This window comes from Bufo bufo, chromosome 2, assembly GCF_905171765.1.
Source record: "Bufo bufo chromosome 2, aBufBuf1.1, whole genome shotgun sequence".
NCBI classification, from domain to species: Eukaryota; Metazoa; Chordata; class Amphibia; order Anura; family Bufonidae; genus Bufo; species Bufo bufo.
In genome coordinates, this window is record NC_053390.1 from 359,155,954 (window position 1) to 359,176,292 (window position 20,339).

General features: G+C 43.4%; 1 protein-coding gene across 1 annotated transcript; it reads left to right on the plus strand.

Annotated features, from left to right (window-relative positions):
* The first annotated feature begins 6 nt into the window (after nt 1–6).
* Nucleotides 7–19,369, plus strand: CDC37L1 (cell division cycle 37 like 1). Its single transcript, XM_040417131.1, has 7 exons — nt 7–131; nt 2,300–2,571; nt 7,330–7,414; nt 9,401–9,516; nt 12,679–12,801; nt 17,166–17,330; nt 18,975–19,369. The coding sequence occupies exons 2-7, from the start codon at nt 2,305–2,307 to the stop codon at nt 19,068–19,070; spliced, it is 852 nt and encodes a 283-aa protein (XP_040273065.1). The 5' UTR covers nt 7–131; nt 2,300–2,304; the 3' UTR covers nt 19,071–19,369.
* Nucleotides 19,370–20,339: the final 970 nt, after the last annotated feature.

Below are 20,339 nucleotides of genomic sequence, written 5' to 3' on the forward strand. Positions count from 1 at the left end.
GGAAGCCATCTTAGTTGAGGCACGCGTGTCTGAAAGCTGGAGGCATCATTGGCTGTGGCCCCGCCGGAAGGGCATTGATTGTGGTACACGTCCGGTTGTATTTGCCTTTTCATGTTGCTTTCTGCTAGCAGGTAAGTGAGTGATTTGTATTAGGTGCTAGTTTATGTGCACGGGTCTGCCAGGTGTGGCGCTCTGTAGGGGTTAGGTAACCGTTTGGTACTTTGTATATAACCTGTGTGCTTGTTTTCAGTACATGATCCCTCCACTTGTCATGTGTGTACTTATGTATGGTGACACTTAATGGGAGCAGATGTCTATACCAGTGGTGGCGAACCTATGGCACCCTTATATTATAGTCAGGCGACTCGGTTATACTAGGCGGAGACTCGCAGTTTTGCTGGGGGTGGTTCTCTTCTCCCTGGCTGTGAGTGCATCCAATCAGAGCGCACCGCTCTTAGCCAGGGAGAAGAGAACCGCCCCCAGCGAAACTGCGAGTCTCCTCCTAGTATAACCAAGTTGACTCCTTATAATATAAGGCGCTTAAATCAACGTGGCCAACAGCGGATGAATGGGGGGGAGGTGCCATGGCATCAGTGGGGGCCGCCCTATAAGGTAAGACCATAATTAGACTAGGGCTAAACTGATGAAAGGTCCTCTTTAATTATAGCTCTGACACTTTACTAGGTAATCAGGTGGCATAAAGCAGCAGTAGTGGTTCCCTCTGTTGCCATAGTAACATAGGATGCTCCCATATTGCTGGTAGGAGTTGTAATCATGAGTAGGGATTAGTGAACTTCTGTTTTCAAGTTTTTGCGTACGAATTACGGTCTGTGTACTGGATGTCTGTGGAGTCCAGTTCAGGAAAGGGGGGGGGGGGGGGGATCATGCAAAGGAGTTTGATCTTTACAATTACACTGCTGGCTGTAAACGCATAGAGACCCGAGATCCATGGCGTCCAAGATTAGAAAAACAATATCTCCTTTTCCCCCCCCAGAAACAACGCCACTCCTTTTCATGGGCTGCGTCTTGCATTGCATCCTAGCTATGGATGAGCGAATCGACTTCGGATGAAGTCGATTCGCATAAAACTTGATTCCAATACTGTATGGAGCAGGAGCTCTGTACAGCATTAGAATGTATTTGCTCCGATGAGCAGTGGTTATTGCTTCGTGAAGTCTCGCGAGACTTCGGGCAATAACTTCTTAAATTTGTACTGTAAAAAACCATTTACCGAACTCTGGTTCGGTTCCAAGTGGTACCGTGGAACCGAACCTGAGTGCGGGGGGCAGGCTGCTGTGTGTGCAGATCTGCTGCAGGAGAGGGGAGCCAGCCTCCTGAATCAAGCAGATGTCTTAGTAAGGGAGCATTCACACGACCGTATAAATGGATCCGCATCCGTTCCATCAACTTGCGGAACGGGTGTGGACCCATTCATTTCAATGGGGCCGCAAAAGATGCGGACAGCACACCGTGTGCTGTCCGCATCCGTTGTTCCGTTCCGTGGCCCTGCAAAAAAGATAGAGCATGTCCTATTCTTGTCCGCGGTTGCGGACAAGAATAGGCGTTCTCTATATAGCACCGTCCATGTGCGGTCCACAAAATGCGGAACGCACACGGCAGGTATCCGTGTTTTGCGGATCCGCAATTTGCGGACTGCAAAACACTTAGGGTCGTGTGACTGCACCCTAAGAGTCTGCTGGATTCTTTGAATGCTCTTATTGGCAGACATCCATTGTTGTATTGTGCCATATCATTTTGCAAATTAAGCCTCATTCACACGTCAGTGTTCCACGTGTTCTCCACGGACAGCTCACGTCCCCATTAATTTTAATGTGTGTATTCACACATCAGTGTTTTAGCACCGTCCGTGGGTCCGTGTTTTCAGCACGGATGCAAGCTCTATTTTGTCTGTGTTCACGGATCCATCACGCCCATTATAGTCTATGGGTACGTCGGATGCCATCCGCGTTTCACGGATCATTAGGAAGAGATGCTTTGAAAATTAGTTTTCAGCTGTTCAGTGTCAGTGAAACACGGATGCAACACGGACCCTACAAGGGTCCTTCACGGACAGCTTCATGGATGCATCACTGACCACCTTCTCACGGACTTGGACACGGACGTGTGAATGAGGCTTTAGTCTGTGCCACACCTTTGGTGCACACTGTGTATGACTATGGACCACAATGTCCCAGGAGATCTTAGTTTAGTTCCTGCTAAATACATGGATAAATCCAATATCATTACTTTGCATTTAACACTATGAATATATCTGCATTTCTTTCCCTTGATAAAATAGGTGGCATGGATTATCCTTGCCAGGAGCTGTGTGAGGGTGACAGAAGTTCCTTGGCATGCATGTTGAGCTTGGCAGAGGCTCAACAAAAATTGAATAGTTTGGCACTTCATAATTCAGAGTCCATAGATCAAGAACATGCCAAGGCCCGAGCCGAGGTGTCAGAACTGCAGCGTAGCGAGGAAGAATGGAGACGGAAAGAAGCCGCTTTGCCACTAGGGGAGAACGGGGGAATGTCGTCTTCGGATGCCTTTAGTCAAGAGGTTTTTAATAAGGTACTGTAACATGTTACTAAGTCTTAAGTACACCAGCTTAAGGCTACTTTCACACTGGCGTTTCTGGGTCCGCTAGTGAGATCCATTTCATGGCTCTCACAAGCGGCCCAAAACGGATCAGTTCATCCCCAATGCATTCTGAATGGATAAGGATCCGTTCAGAATGCATCAAGTTTGCCTCCGTTAAGCCTCCATTCCGCTCTGGAGGCGGACACCAAAATGCTGCTTGCAGAGTTTTGGTGTCCGCCTGGCGATGCGGAGCCAAACGGATCCGTCCTGACTAAGTCAATGAGGACGGATCCGTTTTCACTGACACAATATGGTGCAATTGAAAACGGATCCGCCTCCCATTGACTCAGTGTTTATATTTTTTTGTTCATGGTAATGCAAACGGATCCGTTCTGAACGGATACAAGCGTTTGCATTATCGGTGCGGATCCGTCTGTGCAGATACAAGACGGATCCGCACCTAAACGCAGGTGTGAAAGTAGCCTAAGAAGCCTACTTAGAAAGAAATCACAGGCTTAAAGGAGTTCTCCCTCCAGCAAATGGCATTTATAATGTAGAGAGATTTAATGCAATGCAGAATTTCCTTACTATGGGACAAAATCTTAACCTTTTCTGTAATATCCTCTGATAAATCTAGGCATGGAGCTCTTTCCTTGGGCCTGGCTGTGTCCTGCAGCAGATTCATGTAGCTCTTTAGCATATATGCCCTTAACCCCTTAAGGACTCGGCCCTATTTCACCTTACGGACTTGGCCATTTTTTGAAAATCTGACCAGTGTCACTTTAAGTGGTGATAACTTTAAAACGCTTTGACTTATCCAGGCCATTATGAGATTGTTTTTTCGTCACATATTGGACTTCGTGACACTGGTAAAATAAAGTAAAAAAAACTAATTTTTATTTATAAAAAAAATACAAATTTTTGTTAAATTTGGTAAAAAAAAATTGCAAATTTCCAAGTTTCAATTTCTCTACTTCTATAATACATAGTAATACCTACAAAAATAATTATTACTTTACATTCCCCATATGTCTACTTCATGTTTGGATCATTTTGGGAATGATATTTTATTTTTGGGGGATGTTACAAGGCTTAGAAGTTTAGAAGCAAATCTTGAAATTTTTCAGAAATTTTCAAAAACCCACTTTTTAGGGACCAGTTCAGGTCTGAAGTCACTTTGCGAGGCTTACATAATAGAAACCACCCAAAAATGACCCCATTATAGAAACTACACCCCTCAAGGTATTCAAAACTGATTTTACAAACGTCGTTAACCCTTTAGGTGTTCCACAAGAGTTAATGGCAAATGGTGATAAAATTTCAGAATTTAGATTTTTTGGCAAATTTTCCATTTTAATCCATTTTTTCCAGTAACAAAGCAAGGGTTAACAGCCAAACAAAATGCTATATTTATTGCCTTGTTTCTGTAGTTTGCAGAAACTCCCCATATGTGGTCGTAAACCGCTGTATGGGCACACGGCAGGGCGCAGAAGGAAAGGAATGCCATACGGTTTTGGAAGACAGATTTTGCTGGACTGTTTTTTTGACACCATGTCCCATTTGAAGCCCCCCTGATGCACCCCTAGAGTAGAAACTCCAAAAAAGTGACCCCATTTTAGAAACTACGGGATAGGGTTGGCAGTATTGTTGGTACTAGTTTAGGGTACATATGATTTTTGGTTGCTCTATATTACACTTTTTGTGAGGCAAGGTAACAAGAAATAGCTGTTTTGGCACCGTTTTTATTTTTTGTTATTTTCAACATTCATCTGGGTTAGATCATGTAATATTTTTATAGAGCAGGTTGTCACGGACGCGGCGATACCTAATATGTATACTATTATTATTTTTTTTTTTATTTATGTAAGTTTTACACAATGATTTCATTATTTTTTTTTTTAAACTCGTTTTATGGAAAAAGAGTAATAAGGCACTTTCATGGTACAGACATATGCACACAAAGTATTCTTATACAGTAACATGCAAATTGACTTTTTCTGATAGAAGTACAATAAAATGTAATAAAACGGATTTAGTTGCGTTAAATTCACTACACATGAAATGCATACACCCGTAATAACAAGTTAAGCTATTAGAATCATGATAAGCGTGTAAGATTTATTACTGTAACGTATCAAGAATCTATAGAGACCGCAGAGCCGGAAGAGGTAGAATGATTTCATTTTTGATACAAAAAGAAAATCATGTTTTAGTGTCTCCATATTCTGAGAGCCATAGTTTTTTTCAGTTTTTGGGCGATTATCTTAGGTAGGGTCTCATTTTTTGGGGGATGAGGTGACGGTTTGATTGGTACTATTTTGGCGTACATGCAACTTTTTTGATTACTTTTATTACCTTTTTTGGGAAGTAAGGTGGGCAAAAATTCAATTTCATCATAGTTTTTTATTTTTATGGCGTTCACCGTTCGGGTTAAGTAACATGACCGTTTTATAGATCAGGTCGTTACGGACGCAGTGATATCAAACGTGTAGGGAATTTCTTTTTTTTTTTTAATCAGTGATAAATGTGTTTTTTTTTTTTTTTTTTTTTTTTACCCAGACCCACTTGGTTCTTGAAGATCCAGTGGGTCTGATGTCTGTGTAATACAGTACAGTACACTATATCCCGGCGGGCGGCGGTGATCGGAACTATACATGACGTACCTTCTCATAACACAAATTCTGATTTTAAACCAGTCATGCTCCACAGCTTACCTTGAATCGGCTGTTCTGTTCTATATTGTAATCCGTCCAGTAGTTTTGCAGAAAAACAACTTTTATAATTATGCAAATTAACCCTGAAGGTGCCCAGAGGGGCGTTATGTTTCCCTTTGTGTGCCCAGTAACGCCCCTCTTCCAGTGCCCAAAACGCCTTCCTCCAGAATCCCTAACCGCCCACAGCGTCTTATCCCTCTCCTCCCCCTCCCTGACGGCTGAGCGAAGTCTCGCGCAGACGCAGTACCCACTGAGGGCTGCGTCAGTGCGATTTGCTGGAGACTGAGGGAAGAGCGAGCGTGACGACGATGAAGCTCCTGCCCTCAGTCTCCAGCAAATCGCACTGGCGCAGCCCTCAGTGGGTACTGCGTCTGCGCGAGACTTCACTCGGCCGTCAGGGAGGGGGAGGAGAGGGATAAGACGCTGTGGGCGGTTAGGGATTCTGGAGGAAGGCGTTTTGGGCACTGTAAGAGGGGCGTTACTGGGCACACAAAGGGGAACATAACGCCCCTCTGGGCACCTTCAGGGTTAATTTGCGTAATTATAAAAGTTGTTTTTCTGCAAAACTACTGTACGGATTACAATATAGAACAGAACAGCCGATTCAAGGTAAGCTGTGGAGCATGACTGGTTTAAAATCCGAATTTGTGTTATGAGAGGTGACAGAATCCCTTTAAGTACCAGGACAACATGCCGTACCGATACGTCATGTGTCCTTAAGAGGTTAAAGGATAACTGTCATTTTTTTTTTTTGCTAGTTTATTAGAGCTGGGCATGTATACCTGAGTTAGTCTGTCAGTGATTGTCAAAAGATCTGTAATTACCTTATAATAACAGCTTTCATTAATACATAGAGGATGTCTCCCTTTCCACTGCTCCCTTAAAAGACTTTTGCTATGGCTTGTCTGTCTCTGGCTAAGAAGACAGGAAGAAAGAGGGGCGGTCCTTCACACTGCATGCCTGCATTAGGCTTCAGAGTGAGGAGGCGTGTCTCTCAGTAATCCAATCTGATTGGCTGGCAGGGAGAGCTGCTGGCTACAGCAAGTGTGTATGGGAAGTGAGGGAAAGCAGTTTTGGCCTCAGAGAACTGGCAGAGGAGCCATCTTGAGAAGATCCTCATATTGTAAATGTTTAAACATCTGTAACTAAGGGGAAAACTCAAGGAAAACAGTGGTATGAGAAGAAACTAGGGATTGCTTTATGCATAATGCTGCTGCAGCAGTAACATATACTAAAATTGATTATAATTGAAAACCTGACAGTGGTACCTTTTTAAAGTGATATATGCAGTGGAACCACTAAAAGGTCCCATGCAGTGCAAACTGTAATGAATTAAGGGAGATAGCAGTATACGCTTCACTCAAGCTTTTATTTTTTATTTTTTTTTCTCTCTTCAGAAGGGTCATTCATAATTTTCAAGCAATATGTTTTGAGCCCCAGATATTTTAGGCTGACGGCTAAGGCTACTTTCACACTAGCGTTAGGAGCGGATCCGTCTGATGTTTCATCAGACGGATCCGCTCCTAAAATGCAGACGTTCGCATCCGTTCAGAACGGATCCGTCTGCGTTAAAACTTAGAAAATTTTCTAAGTATGAAAGTAGCCTGAGCGGATCCGTTCAGACTTTACATTGTAAGTCAATGGGGAACGGATCCGCTTGAAGATTGAGCCATATGGTGTCATCTTCAAGCGGCTCCGTCCCCATTGACTTACATTGTAAGTCTGGACGGATCCGCTCGCCTCCGCACGGCCAGGCGGACACCCGAACGCTGCAAGCAGCGTTCAGGTGTCCGCTCACTGAGCGGAGCGGAGGCTGAACGCTGGCAGGCGGATGCATTCTCAGTAGATCCGCCTCCATAGAGAATGCATCAGGGCCGGGCGGCTGCGTTCAGGACCGCTCGTGAGCCCCTTCAAACGGAGCTCACGAGCGGACACCTGAACGCAGGTGTGAAAGTAGCCTTACATGCTCATACTGTCTTAGTACATTGCCATGTTGAGACACATATTTAATACACTTCTGTTTCCCTCTGTGCAGAGCTTTATCAATCAGGGTAAAAGAGAGCAGGAAGATGAACCATTATCTTTTATACAGAGATACGAAGGAAAAATTCGACATTTTGGTACGTAGAACTATCCCTGCATTTTTGTGGTTTCCCGTATTCCATGTCATTTTCTATTTCATCCACCATGACGGCTACAGATGAGATTGACCCCTTGACCTCTGTAGGGCCAGGAACACACAGAGAGAGAGAATTGAAAAGCCCCCACCCACTCTCTCCCGTCAGTGTTTCCTGTCCCTACAGGGGCCTTACACAGAGAGGCCTCCCAGGAGGCAGGTGAAGAGTTTCAGTTTTATAATTTTTTTATTTTATTTTTTCATTATTATTTTCCTTAAAATATAACTGGAGGTTGGCTTACCAATCTTCTCCTTTGCCCTCCCGCAGCTGCTGCTAAAGCTGGGCAGAGGAAATTAGGGTGGTTCTCGTCCCTGAGATTGGGGGCCTGTTCTCACCCCTTGCTGCATGGTCTCCCTTCCCTCCGGTGAGGAGGCAGACCTGTGAGAGCGGGACGCTGCACGCCTGAGGGGGCGGAGCCAAGATCTAGCTTTCGGATTCCAATTGAGGTCCAGAGGGGGCGGAGCTTCCCCTTAGTGACTGGCCTGTTTTGCACCTTAGTGAGCTAGCAATTTTTATTTTTATTTTTTTCGTCAGTGTAGCCCATTTTAATTTTTTTTTTTCATTTTTTTTTTTTTATTGAAGAGATACACATTATACGGACCAAATAATAGTAACTGTTTTATGCAGTATAAAAGTAAGAGACACGTGGTTGTCAAGTCATTGCGTTCCAAAGAATGTAAGGAAAACAGAACAAAAATAAGCAGCAAATAATAACCTGGTGGACTTGTAATAGTTTGGCAGAAAAAATAGATGTGGGCATGGAAAAGACCGTACCGTTATATCAGAAAGGGCCGCACACATGGGGTTGAAATCGGAGTCTGGGCACATATGCACAAGCAGTTTAGCGGGTGGGGAGACTACTGCGAGAAGGGCAGAACTGAGGAGTAGGTTTCCAAAGTGCGATATGTTCCTGAGTCAAAATAATAGAGGAAGAGTAGTAGATCCAATAGAGGTACAAACCCTGACCATAATGTCCATAATCCAGGAAGGCACAACAACGGCCCTTAGTCATAGATCAAGTGAATAGAGTGGTCGAAGAAGTCTATCCTGGGATCTGGACACATGTCCCAATCAATTACAACATAGAAAAGGGGAGTAAAAACGACGTACTTGAATTTAAAATCAAGGCAGTTCTATGATTGAACATGAATATCCAGTAACAAGCTCTCCTGGCATCACCTCCTCTTGGAGACTTTAACCTGCTCTATGCCTGAAAATCCAAGTCCAGACTCCAGATATTTTACATGGGCGGCTCTCTCTGAAATACTTGTATACATTAGAAGGCTTGCTTACTTGGGCATTTAAAGCACCGTTAATCCTGATCCATTGATCCTGCATTACTTGTTGTCTATACAGTAGACTGTGTGGGCAGAGCGCATTTACAACATGTACAGCATATGTCGCCCCACCTGAAAAAACTGAGAAATGTAGGTTGTTTTTTGTTGTTGTTTTTCTTTGTCAGCTGCAACTGAACTAGTAGAAAACAATGAAGCCAAAGTATGGGTTCTCTATGTTAAAAAGAATAAAACCTCACCCCTTGAATTGGATTTCATGCGCCGCTGCAGCCAGTGACTGGCCTCAGCGGTGATGTGTCCCTAAGTGGGACGTCATAGCTGGGTCACGTTCCACTTGGGAACATGTCATTGGCTGTTGCAGTGCCTGCAGCCTTGTCCGTGTGGAACTTGACAGACCGGAAGTCCAGTAAAGACGGCCCAGGAACCAGAACAGAGCGGCAGGCACTGGCTGCGGAACAGAGCAAAAAAATAACAATCCTGGACAAGCACTTTAAGGGCTACAATTTTTCACAATACTAATTCAATGCATTTTGGTGCAGACACATTATTTTATTTTTCCAAAGGTAACGGACACATCTGTGTATGCACAGTACTAGTACTATAGGTTACTGACCGCTGTTTTCCATCTTTTCAGGTATGCTCAGCAGGTGGAACGACAGCCAGTGTTTCCTGTCTGAATATCCTGACCTTGTCTGTGAAGAAACTGCTAGATATCTACAACTGTGGTGTTACCATCTAGAAAGTGAGCAGGTATTATCGCCACCACTTTGGATTACCCGTGGCAGTTAATTTGTTTGATTGCTGTAACATTTGCTGCTTCATTTCACATCAACCCTTTTTTATTGGTATGCATTATATTGGAATGAAAGCATGTGATGTACATCTGTGTATGGGCGCATTTATTATACCCAGCGTTCTCAGCGTCTATTAGCCAAGACTCAAATGATTCAATCAGAACTGATCAGCCCATCATGGGTCATGTGGTGCTGGAAGACCATTCCTCTTGGGCTTTGCCTAAACCAAAGCAAGTCCGACCCCGATGTAAGTGGGTTTTAATTGATCAAGAATCTTGTATTGGAAGATCCGAACGTATTAAACCTTTGATTTGTAAAATGGGCTCCATTTAAGGTAGGTCTGCACGTTCGAATACCAGAATACTATAACATGCCGCCCTTTGCATGGCGTTTGGCCATGATAACAATAATGAGGTAGACTACTTTCTATGGATCTGTACTCCACATGCTTGGACAGCCGAGCAGAGGAATTGAAAGCCAAAGGTACAGAGTGCTCTGAACGTGTTTGTAAAAAAAACACATTTTCTTCTAACATTATGGCTAGCAGTATGTACTGAATGCAGATTCCAGGCACTGTTCTGTAACGCAGCAGATGTCTCTATATAGAATAGCATGTGCTATTTAGTATACATAATCAGTACGTATAGATGCCTAAAAAACTAGGACCACATACTGCTTCTAGGTAGGTCAAGAAAAACATATAATAATGTTAATAAAGCCTTACATTCCCTTTTTAAGTCGGCCAGCAATAACTCCAGAGAATGTAGAGTTAGGCTAGGGCTACACAGCGACACTTGTCACGGCCAGGATCGCTGCGCAGCGGTGATCCTATAGAAATGAATGGGATGGCAGCGGCAGTCGCAAGAAATCCAATCTTGCGACTTCTGCGGCGATCCCAATAATTTTTATGGGATCACCGAGGCTTAGTGACCTTGGCTGCAACAGGTGTCGTGCGACCATTGTAGCCCTGGCCTTAGGCCACTTTCAGACGAGCGTATTGAAATCCGTCAGTATTGTGGCTCAGGATCCTGATGATATACCTTCAGTATTGTCATCAGGATTTACATGCGTAGCTCTTCCTTCCTTCATTATTCATGCACTGCACAGACTGTAATGTACGTATTTGGAAACACATCCGCACAACACTTGGACATGCTGCGGATTACAAATACTGAAGGAAATTAATCGCCCATGTGCCTAGCTCCATTCATTAACTTTAGGAGCGGATTCTGGTACATTAAATCCAGACTATATACGTATTGCAAATACGCTCATCTCAAAGCGGTCTTAGGGTAGGTTCAGACACCGTTTTTGTTTTTTTTGAGGAGATTTTGAGGCAGATTTCGCTTTTGGTTTTTCAGCCAAAGCCAGCAATTGATCCAGCAGGAAGGAGAAGTATAAGTCCGTCCTTTATATGTCCAATTCCTTTTGAATCCATTTCTGGCTGTGGCTGAAAACCCTGCAGAAAACTTGTGAACCTACCCGTGCACGACATCTGTTTGGTTTCCTCCTAATGCAATTCAGAGGATGAGGGCAGCCTAGGACTGAAGTTCCCTGGGCTCGCCAGAGAAAATGATCCTGAGAGCCTACCCTCATAGATTGCAAATGGCCCCTGTGCAAGAAAATAATGTGGGCCCTTGTAATCTAACAGCTAGTTAGAGTGAGGTACTCAAATATATATATTCGCTTGACAAAGGCTCTTGTATGAGCTGAAACGTTGCCATCCACATGGGTGAATAAACGCTATCTACTTTTACCTGGAGTGCTGTCCGTTTTTTCATTATATATATATATATATAATAAATACCAGCAGTCAACTTCACTGCATTCCATAAGTCAGATGATAAAGTTCAGTGCATTTTGACTCCTCTAGTGTAATTGCCATTTGTGACAAGCGCCCTGTGTGACAGACTCGCGGGGAGTGTCTGTAGCATCAGGTCTCTGCCTCTCCTTCCCCTCCCAGCGTCATAGATCCAAGCCTGCTTTAAAGAGGACCTTTCATGGGTTTGTAGTAAGTGAGATAAATATCTGTACCTGCGGGGTACCCCCCACTGATGCTGCCACCCTGCCTGGCTTTTTAAAATAGCGCTCCCGCGCCCCCTTATAGCCTCCCGGTATTTTTCACGCTCGGTATGCTAATACAGAGCATCGGAGCAATGAGGAGGAGATGCAGTCTTTCTCCGTGGGCGTCTCCTTCTCCCATGGCTGTAGTGCTGTCCAATCGCTGAGAAAAAACCTCCCTGGCTGTGACGTTCTGCGCTGCGATTGGACAGCGCTACAGCCAGGAATAAGGAGACGCCAACAGAGAGAGACTCGGTCTCCTCCTCATTGCTCCGATGCTCAGTATTAGCATACTGAGCGCAAAATTTGTGGGGGGCCATAACGGGGCGCAGGAGCACTATTTTAAAAAAAAACAGGCAGGGTGGCAGCATCAGCGGGGGGTACCCTGCAGGTACAGATATTTATCTTGCTTACTACAAACCCATGAAAGGTCCTCTTTAAGACCTGCTAGAAAAACCCCACCCTAAGACATGGCATCGTTGCTGACATCATGTCTACAGGCCAGGGTCCAGGAGAATGAGCAGAATACCCCTTTAACATTGAGCTCCCTTCTAGCAGGTTGCTTAATGATGTGCCAACTACTTTTAATCCACCAGTAACGGCTATGATAGTAGTGAAACTGTCCTTTACATCCAATGAATGGGGACATTAGGATGCATGGTGGTTGTGTCGGTAAGGTGGTGGTGGACCACTACTCCTGCTGGGCCTGCAGCACATATAGTATGTCCACTCCTGATCTCATTCCAAGTTCAGCTTCAAATGAAATTGTCTTCTGCTAGACTGTAAAGGTTCTGTTTAGTTAGAGGTTCTTTACTGTGTTGTAGCCTGGGCTCAGTGGACTCTTGCTTGAGAGACTGAAATATTGTTCAGCCCTAGACAGACATCGGTTGTGCCACTCTTCAAGACACCCTTTAGTACATCCACATGCCTTAACAGGGTAACTAGACGGTTACTGTAACTCCATTTAAGCCATTATAGTCTGAGTATGAGAATGAAATATACTGTGATTGCTCTTCTTTAGCTATGAATTTAATATTACATTTGTGTGACTTTACAGAAAAAGGCACTTATGGAACAAGTAGCTCATCAAGCAGTTGTCATGCAGTTTATTATTGAAATGGCAAAGAGCAGTAATGTGGATCCTAGAGGATGTTTTCGGTTATTTTTTCAAAAGGCCAAAGTAAGTATTGCTACTGTTTTAGTAACATAGTACATAAATAGAAAAATACATTTGTCCATCCAGTTCGGCCTGTTATCCTGCAAGTTGATCCAGAGGAAGGCAAAAAAAAAAACTGTGAGGTAGAAGCCAATTTTCCCCACTTTAGGGGAATAAAAAATTCCTTCCCGACTCCAATCAGACTAACTGCCTGGATCAACGACCCCTCTCTAGTAGCTATAGCCTGTAATATTATTACACTCCAGAAATACATCCAGGCCCCTCTTGAATTCCTTTATTGTACTCCCCATCACCGCCTCCTCAGGCAGAGAGTTCCATAGTCTCACTGCTCTTACCGTAAAGAATCCTCTTCTATGTTTGTGTACAAACCTTCTTTTCTCCAAACGCAGAGGATGTCCCCTTGTCACAGTCACAGTCCTGGGGATAAATAGATGATGGGAGAGATCTCTGTACTGTCCCCTGATATATTTATACATAGTAATTAGATCTCCCCTCAGTCGTCTTTTTTCTAAAGTGAATAACCCTAATTTTGATAATCTTTCAGGGTACTGTAGTTGCCCCATTCCAGTTATTACTTTAGTTGCCCTCCTCTGGACCCTCTCCATCTCTGCTATGTCTGCCTTGTTCACAGGAGCCCAGAACTGTACACAGTACTCCATGTGTGGTCTGACTAGTGATTTGTAAAGTAGTAGGAATTTGTTCTCATCACGGGCATCTATGCCCCTTTTGATGCAACCCATTATCTTATTGGCCTTGGCAGCAGCTGCCTGACACTTTTTTCTTTTCAGCTTAGTTTGCTGTTTATTAAAACTCCTAGATCCTTTTCCATGTCAATGTTACCCAGTGTTTTACCATTTAGTATGTACAGGTGACTTGCATTATTCCTTCCCATGTGCATAACTTTACATGCACAGATAACAAGTATATATAGGGAAAATCATCTATAGATAAGGCAAATATGTGAATAGAGTCCAAGTTGTAATTGGACTATGACAAAAAGTACACAGTAGATCTGCATCAATGGCTGGTGGTAATTTGAGTGGGAAAATGAGGCTGTCTTTCAGCATGGCACTGTAATATGCGGGACTGAAGGAGACATGTCACTATATTAACTAGAATGGGAGCCGAGCTGCTGTAATCTGGCACAGCCACACAGTGTATGGAGCTCTATACTTCCATCTCTGTACACTTCTAATATTGATGACCTATACAATATCCAAGTAAGGCAAAACTGTGCACATTTCAGAGTGGCCTTTTATTGTGGGCAGTCTAAGGCACCTGTGCAATATTCATGTTGTCTAATCAGCACCTTGATATGCCACACCTGTGAGGTGGTATGGATTATCTCAGCAAAGGAGAAGTGCTCTCTAACATATTTGTGAACAATATTTGAGTAATGGGTCTTTTGTGTATGTAGAAAATGTTTCAGATGTTTTGAGTTCAGCTCATGCAAAATGGGAGCAAAACCAAAAGTTTTATATCTCTATCTTAATTTCGTATAGCTTGATAGTAGTTGGAGGTCTGTTTTCTTTCTGACACGGTCTTCCAAATACACTGCACGCACAAAAAATTTAAGCATAGCATGTTGTATACCTGCAACTGCCACCAGAGGGAGTTTAGCTGTCAAAGGGGTGGTTTCATTACAATAACTCCCGTTTTAAATGAAGCAGCGAACTCTGAGACTGCTGGGGACAGCAAAGTACAAGATGTCGGCTATCTGCAGCAATACCATAGAGTTGAATGGAGCAGCAGCGCATGTGTGTCTGCCACTCCATTCAAACAGGGGAGCACAGGCCTACGTTCTAGTGATCGGTGGTGACTCCAGTGGTCAGACACCTGACCTGAAGTGGTTGTAAGGAAACAACCCAAATAACTGAATACTGGTGTTCTTCACTATCTTAGGCTGCTTTCACATCAGCCTTTTCCTTTTACGTTGTTCTGCTCCGTTATAGGAGCAGAAGAACGGAAAGGACCGATTTGGCACATAACTGAGCCGAACTGCATGCAAACTGTTGTAATTCCTACACCGTTCACCTGATTTAGATATAAATACCCTCAAATTAAAGCGGATAGTCTGCAGTTAACCTGTTACGGACACAGGGCGTACAGGTACGCCCTGATGTCCTGGTACTTAAGGACACAGGGCGTACCTGTACGCCCTGTGTATTTCCGATCACCGGCAGATCGGAACCCTGTGCCTGCTCAAATCATGCACCTTGGCTAAATGCGAGGGGGGGGGGGGGGGGGATCCCGTGACTACCCCCCCCCCCCCCTCCCCCGTGTAGGCGATTGCCGCAAACCGCAGGTCAATTGCGGCTTTTACATGTGGCGGCGGTTGCGGGCAGCTGTGCCATCGGGTCCCCGTGGGTCTGTAGGGGGGACCCGATGGCATGGAAGGCAGCGCGATGCCTTCCTGAGGCATCGGCGCTGCCTTCCGGTGAAGAGCCTGTGAGATACAGCACCCTGGATCTCACAGGCCGGAAGCTGTATGAGTAATACACACAGTATTACTCATACAGCCAATGCATTCCAATATAGAAGTATTGGAATGCATTGTAAAAGGGATTAGACCCCCAAAAGTTGAAGTCCCAAAGTGGAACTAAAAAAAAAAAGTTGAAAAAATAAAGTCCCCCCCCCCCCCAAAAAAAATTAAGTTTCAAGTAAAAATAAACAAAAACGTTATTTTCCCCAAATAAAGTAAAAAATAGGGGGGGGGGGGGGGGGGGAGTAGACATATTGGGTATCGCCGTGTCCGTATCGACCGGCTCTATAAACATATCACATGACCTAACTCCTCAGATGAACACCATAAAAAATAAAAACTGTGCTAAATAAACCATTTTTTTGTCACCTTACATCACAAAAAGTACAACAGTGAGCGATCAAAAAGGCGTATGCCCACCAAAATAGTACCAATCTAACCGTCACCTCATCCCGCAAAAATCATACCCTACCCAAGATAATCGCCCAAAAACTGAAAAAACTATGGCTCTCAGACTATGGAGACACTAAAACATGATATATATATATTTTTTTTTTCAAAAATGAAATCATTGTGTAAAACTTACATAAATAAAAAATAATTGTATACATATTGGGTATCGCCGCGTCCGTGACAACCTGCTCTATAAAAATACCACATGATCTAACCTGTCAGATGAATGTTGTAAATAACAAAACAAAAAAAAAAACGGTGCCAAAACAGCTATTTCTTGTTACCTTGCCTCACAAAAAAGTGTAATATAGAGCAACCAAAAATCATATGTACCCTAAACTAGTACCAACAAAACTTCCACCCTATCCCTTAGTTTCTAAAATGGGGTCACTTTTTTGGAGTTTCTACTCTAGGGGTGCATCAGGGGGGCTTCAAATGGGACATGGTGTCAAAAAACCAGTCCAGCAAAATCTGCCTTCCAAAAACCGTTTGGCGTTCCTTTCCTTCTGCGCCCTGCCGTGTGCCCATACAGCAGTTTACGACCACATATGGGGTGTTTCTGTAAACGACAGAATCGGGGCCATAAATATTGAGTTTTGTTTGGCTGTTAACCTATGCTTTGTTACTGGAAAAGAAATATTAAAATAGAAAATCTGTCAAAAAAGTGAAGTTTTGAAATTGTATCTCTATTTTCCATTAATTCTTGTGGAACACCTAAAGGGTTAGCGACGTTTGTAAAATCAGTTTTGAATACCTTAAGGGGTGTAGTTTCTAGAATGGGATCCTTTTTGTGTGGTTTCTTTTATGTAAGCCTCACAAAGTGACTTCAGACCTGTAGTGGTCCTTAAAGTTGGTTTTTCAAAATTTCGGAAAAATTTCAAGATTTACTTCTAAACTTCTAAGCCTTGTAACGTCCCCCAAAAATAAAATGTCATTCCCAAAATGATCCAAACATGAAGTAGACATATGGGGAATGTAAAGTAATAACTATTTTTGTAGGTATTACTATGTATTCTAGAAGTAGAGAAATTGAAACTTTGAAATTTTTGGCAAATTTGGTATTTTTTTTATAAATAAAAATGATTTTTTTTTTACTCCATTTTACCAGTGTCATGAAGTACAATATGTGACGAAAAAACTGTCTCAGAATGGCCTGGATAAGTAAAAGCGTTTTAAAGTGACACTGGTCAGATTTGCAAAAAAATGGCCTGGTTCTTAAGGAGTTAAAGCACATCTTATTCGTTTCATTTCAAATCCATTGTGGTGGTGTATAGAGCCAAAAATGTTAGAATTGTGTCGGTGTCCCAATATTTATGGACCTGACTGTATCTATTAAATATATCTATATCTCTCTCTCTCTCTGTAGAAGTATGAATTTATAGAGTGTGTTGAATAAGCAGCTTAATTTTTTCCATATCTCCATCATTGCTAGGCAGAGGAACAAGGGTATTTTGAAGCTTTTAAAACTGAACTTGAAGCATTTAAATTAAGAGTTCGAATGCACACAGAATCTTCTAGATGTTCGGCGGCAATGGTGCAGAATGTATCTTTTTTATCAGACTATGGAAATGTAAGAACACAGTGTTTTAACCAACAGGTATGTATGAACATGTGTGATCTGCGTGTAGACAGTTGTATTTGCAGTACATTGTGTGGATTTTTTATATACAGGACTTCCCCACATACGGCACTCATGATTTAGCAATCTGTAATTGCCACAGAATATTTTTAAAGGGGTTGGCCCATGTCACAGATTGGGGGATTATATGTATAGTTTTTTGTTTCTTACTACTTTAGCACAATGTTGGCATGTCTCATGCAAAAACAATTGTTGATTCAATCACATTCTAAGAGTCATCATTTTATTCATGTTTCTGCCAGTGTAGCCATATACAGTTATTTTTTTGCGGGACAAGATATGGTTTCATTGGTACTATTTTAGGTTATATGGCACTTACTAATTAACGTTTTTCTTCTTTTTTGGGGGGGGGGGGGATTTTTCTTTATAATACGGGTTTTGTCAAACACAGCACTGTACAATAGATGGGGGTTACCCTTTTACAAAATATTTTTTTATATATAAACTTTAATAACCTTAATTTTTTTTATTCTCACTAGTGGTCATGGCATTTATAATGCACGGGTATACCTTGTATACCACTGTATTATAGCCTATCACTGTTACTTGATCACAAATTAATACCTTGCAAAAAAAAAACCACAACAATATAAAGTCTTACACCTGCAGCCTCCTTGATCCCTTCGTTCTCCCCAGGTTCTCACTTCGCAGCGTCCTTGATCTAGACTCTCTCCCCTAAGCCTTCTCAGCTCCTGTGCTTTCTACCGGCTCCACTGAAAAAGCTGTGCAGCCATGACACATCCACCATATTAAAGATCCAAGACGCACATGCACACACCATAGTGAACATCCAGCGTAGCCTGTGCAGGGTCTCTTCAGTCCCAGCAGCCGGTGCCAGGATTAATGGTGCGGGTGGGAGGGGCTGAACGGACTACACAGGCTGTGCCGATACGGCACTCCAGATGAAAAAAAAATTTGATTTCTATAAACCAAATTGCAGAACACAAAGTGCAAATGAATTGAATTTGATTAATCGGCCAGCCCTACTGTATGCATGGCATCATGTGAATACAGTACAATAGACCCCGCAAGCCGATAGGAACTGACTATCATAAAACTCTATGTTGCAGGCAGTTCAGGTCATGGGTGATGCGGTTGGTTCGGGATATGTGGCATATGTGACTCATATGCCATGTTTCCTGGACTTAACATGGCCGTGTAAATCAGCCCATAGGGTTCTCTGAGGATTGGAATTAGAATTAAAGGGGTTGTCCAGCCATTAATATTGATGACCTATCCTGACGATCGTTTATCAATATCTGATCGACGGGGGTCTGGCACCTATGATGATCAGCTGTTTAAAGAGGAGACGGAGCATAAAGCTGTTTAAAGAGGAGAATGAACTTGTAATTACATTATACCTTCCACGAGACGAGGTGTTGTGTAAAGACTAGGAAGCAGTACTCGTATGGAGCGCTGCCTCCTCTTCAAACAGCTGATCAGCAGGGGTTCCAGGCGTTGGGCCCCCGACAATTAGATATTGATAACCTATCCAGGTGATAGGTCAGGAATATTAACGGCAGGACAACCCTTTTAAATACCATTGTTATCAAGCAGGATAAGTCTGTGTAATTACACACTTTGGCTATTCTTTTAACACAGGATATTCCACAGTGTCATCTGAATACTGGTACGGATCATGTAAACCTTATGGAGCAGGTCGGAGAAGAGGACACAAAGATGATGGATATGCTATAATATCTTCTTTAGACAATATTGCTACATGGACTCGTGTTCTTATCAGTGACAGTTATAATACACAATTCTGCACTTTATTTATTGATATTTTTTTTTCATTTTACTTCCAATGGGCAAAATCCTGAGAACAGATTGTGGTGTCTCTGCGTAAATATAATGCTGCTATTTTACCATGTCAGGCAAAAGAATGGAATTTAATGCAGTGCTTCTGCCAATAGTAGATTCGCCTTCAAGCTCCTCCATGGTTTTTATGAGGACAAGTATTAACTTGAATAAAGAGCTAATGAGCTATTGACAGTATTCTGTGCAGATCTGGAATGCTTATTTTTATTCCATCATGAATATGATCGTTTTTTACGACTAGATCCATGACTTTACAAAGGTGGGGACAAGAAAAAAAAATACATATTTTCTCATCCGTTCATTGGGGGAAACAGGCTTTGACCATGGGTATAGTTGTTGCCACTAGGAGGCGGACACTAAGCACAAAAGTGTGAGCTCCTCCCTTTAGCTATACCCTTCATACAGGAACTAAGCTAAAGCAGTTTAAGCTTAGTGTCTGTAGGAGGCAGACCTCCCTGCTTTCCAGGTCTGCTAATTTTCTTCCATTTTAAAAAAAAAAAAAAATTTTTATTTCTTTTCTTCTAGCGGTATTTTAGTCAGTCCTAGCTGCCTGCACTCCCACACGGGAGACCAGGGGGTCCGCAAGCCCGCTGCTCCTTCCCAGTCTCCAGATGTCAAGGAGGACCAGAGGTTCCAAAAGCCTCTGCATCCCGCCAGCCTTCGGATCACCGCGGCCGTCCACTACAAGTCCCCTCTGTTCTGGTGTAGCAGCCCTCCTCAAGGGGCCGCACACCGAAGGTGGTGATCCAGCTGGAGCCAGGGGGGCAGAAGACACCGGACGTGTGAGTATTTCTGGCCCCCAGAGTGCACCCCTCCTCCCTCCCCTTCTCAGGTTACCTTGAGCAATTCCCCCACGGAGGCCTTGTTCTCTCCATGCGCCTTTTTCCTGTCGGGAGAAGCCTCCGGTGCGCACAGCACCCTCTCCTCAGGGCCCTTCCTCCTTCTCAGGGTTTCTGGTCCTGTGCTCCACGGGGGCCGCTGCTAATTGAGACCCCAGCTTCTCTGCGGTCTACTCCCGCATCGGCTCCGTTATCCCACAAGCGGAGGGGGGGGGGGGCCTAGGCCTCTTTAGCAGGGTCGGCCCTGCGCTTCCCCACAGTTTCTCCGGGGACCGACTCCATTTTGGGGCCGGGGCATGAAGTTCTC

Coding starts and splice junctions, on each gene's coding strand:
- CDC37L1 (XM_040417131.1), top strand. CDS start 2,305: ATGGATTATCCTTGCCAGGAGCTGTGTGAGGGTGACAGAAGTTCCTTG. Junction 2,572..7,329: donor GTCAAGAGGTTTTTAATAAG/GTACTGTAACAT, acceptor CCCTCTGTGCAG/AGCTTTATCAATCAGGGTAA. Junction 7,415..9,400: donor AGGAAAAATTCGACATTTTG/GTACGTAGAACT, acceptor CCATCTTTTCAG/GTATGCTCAGCAGGTGGAAC.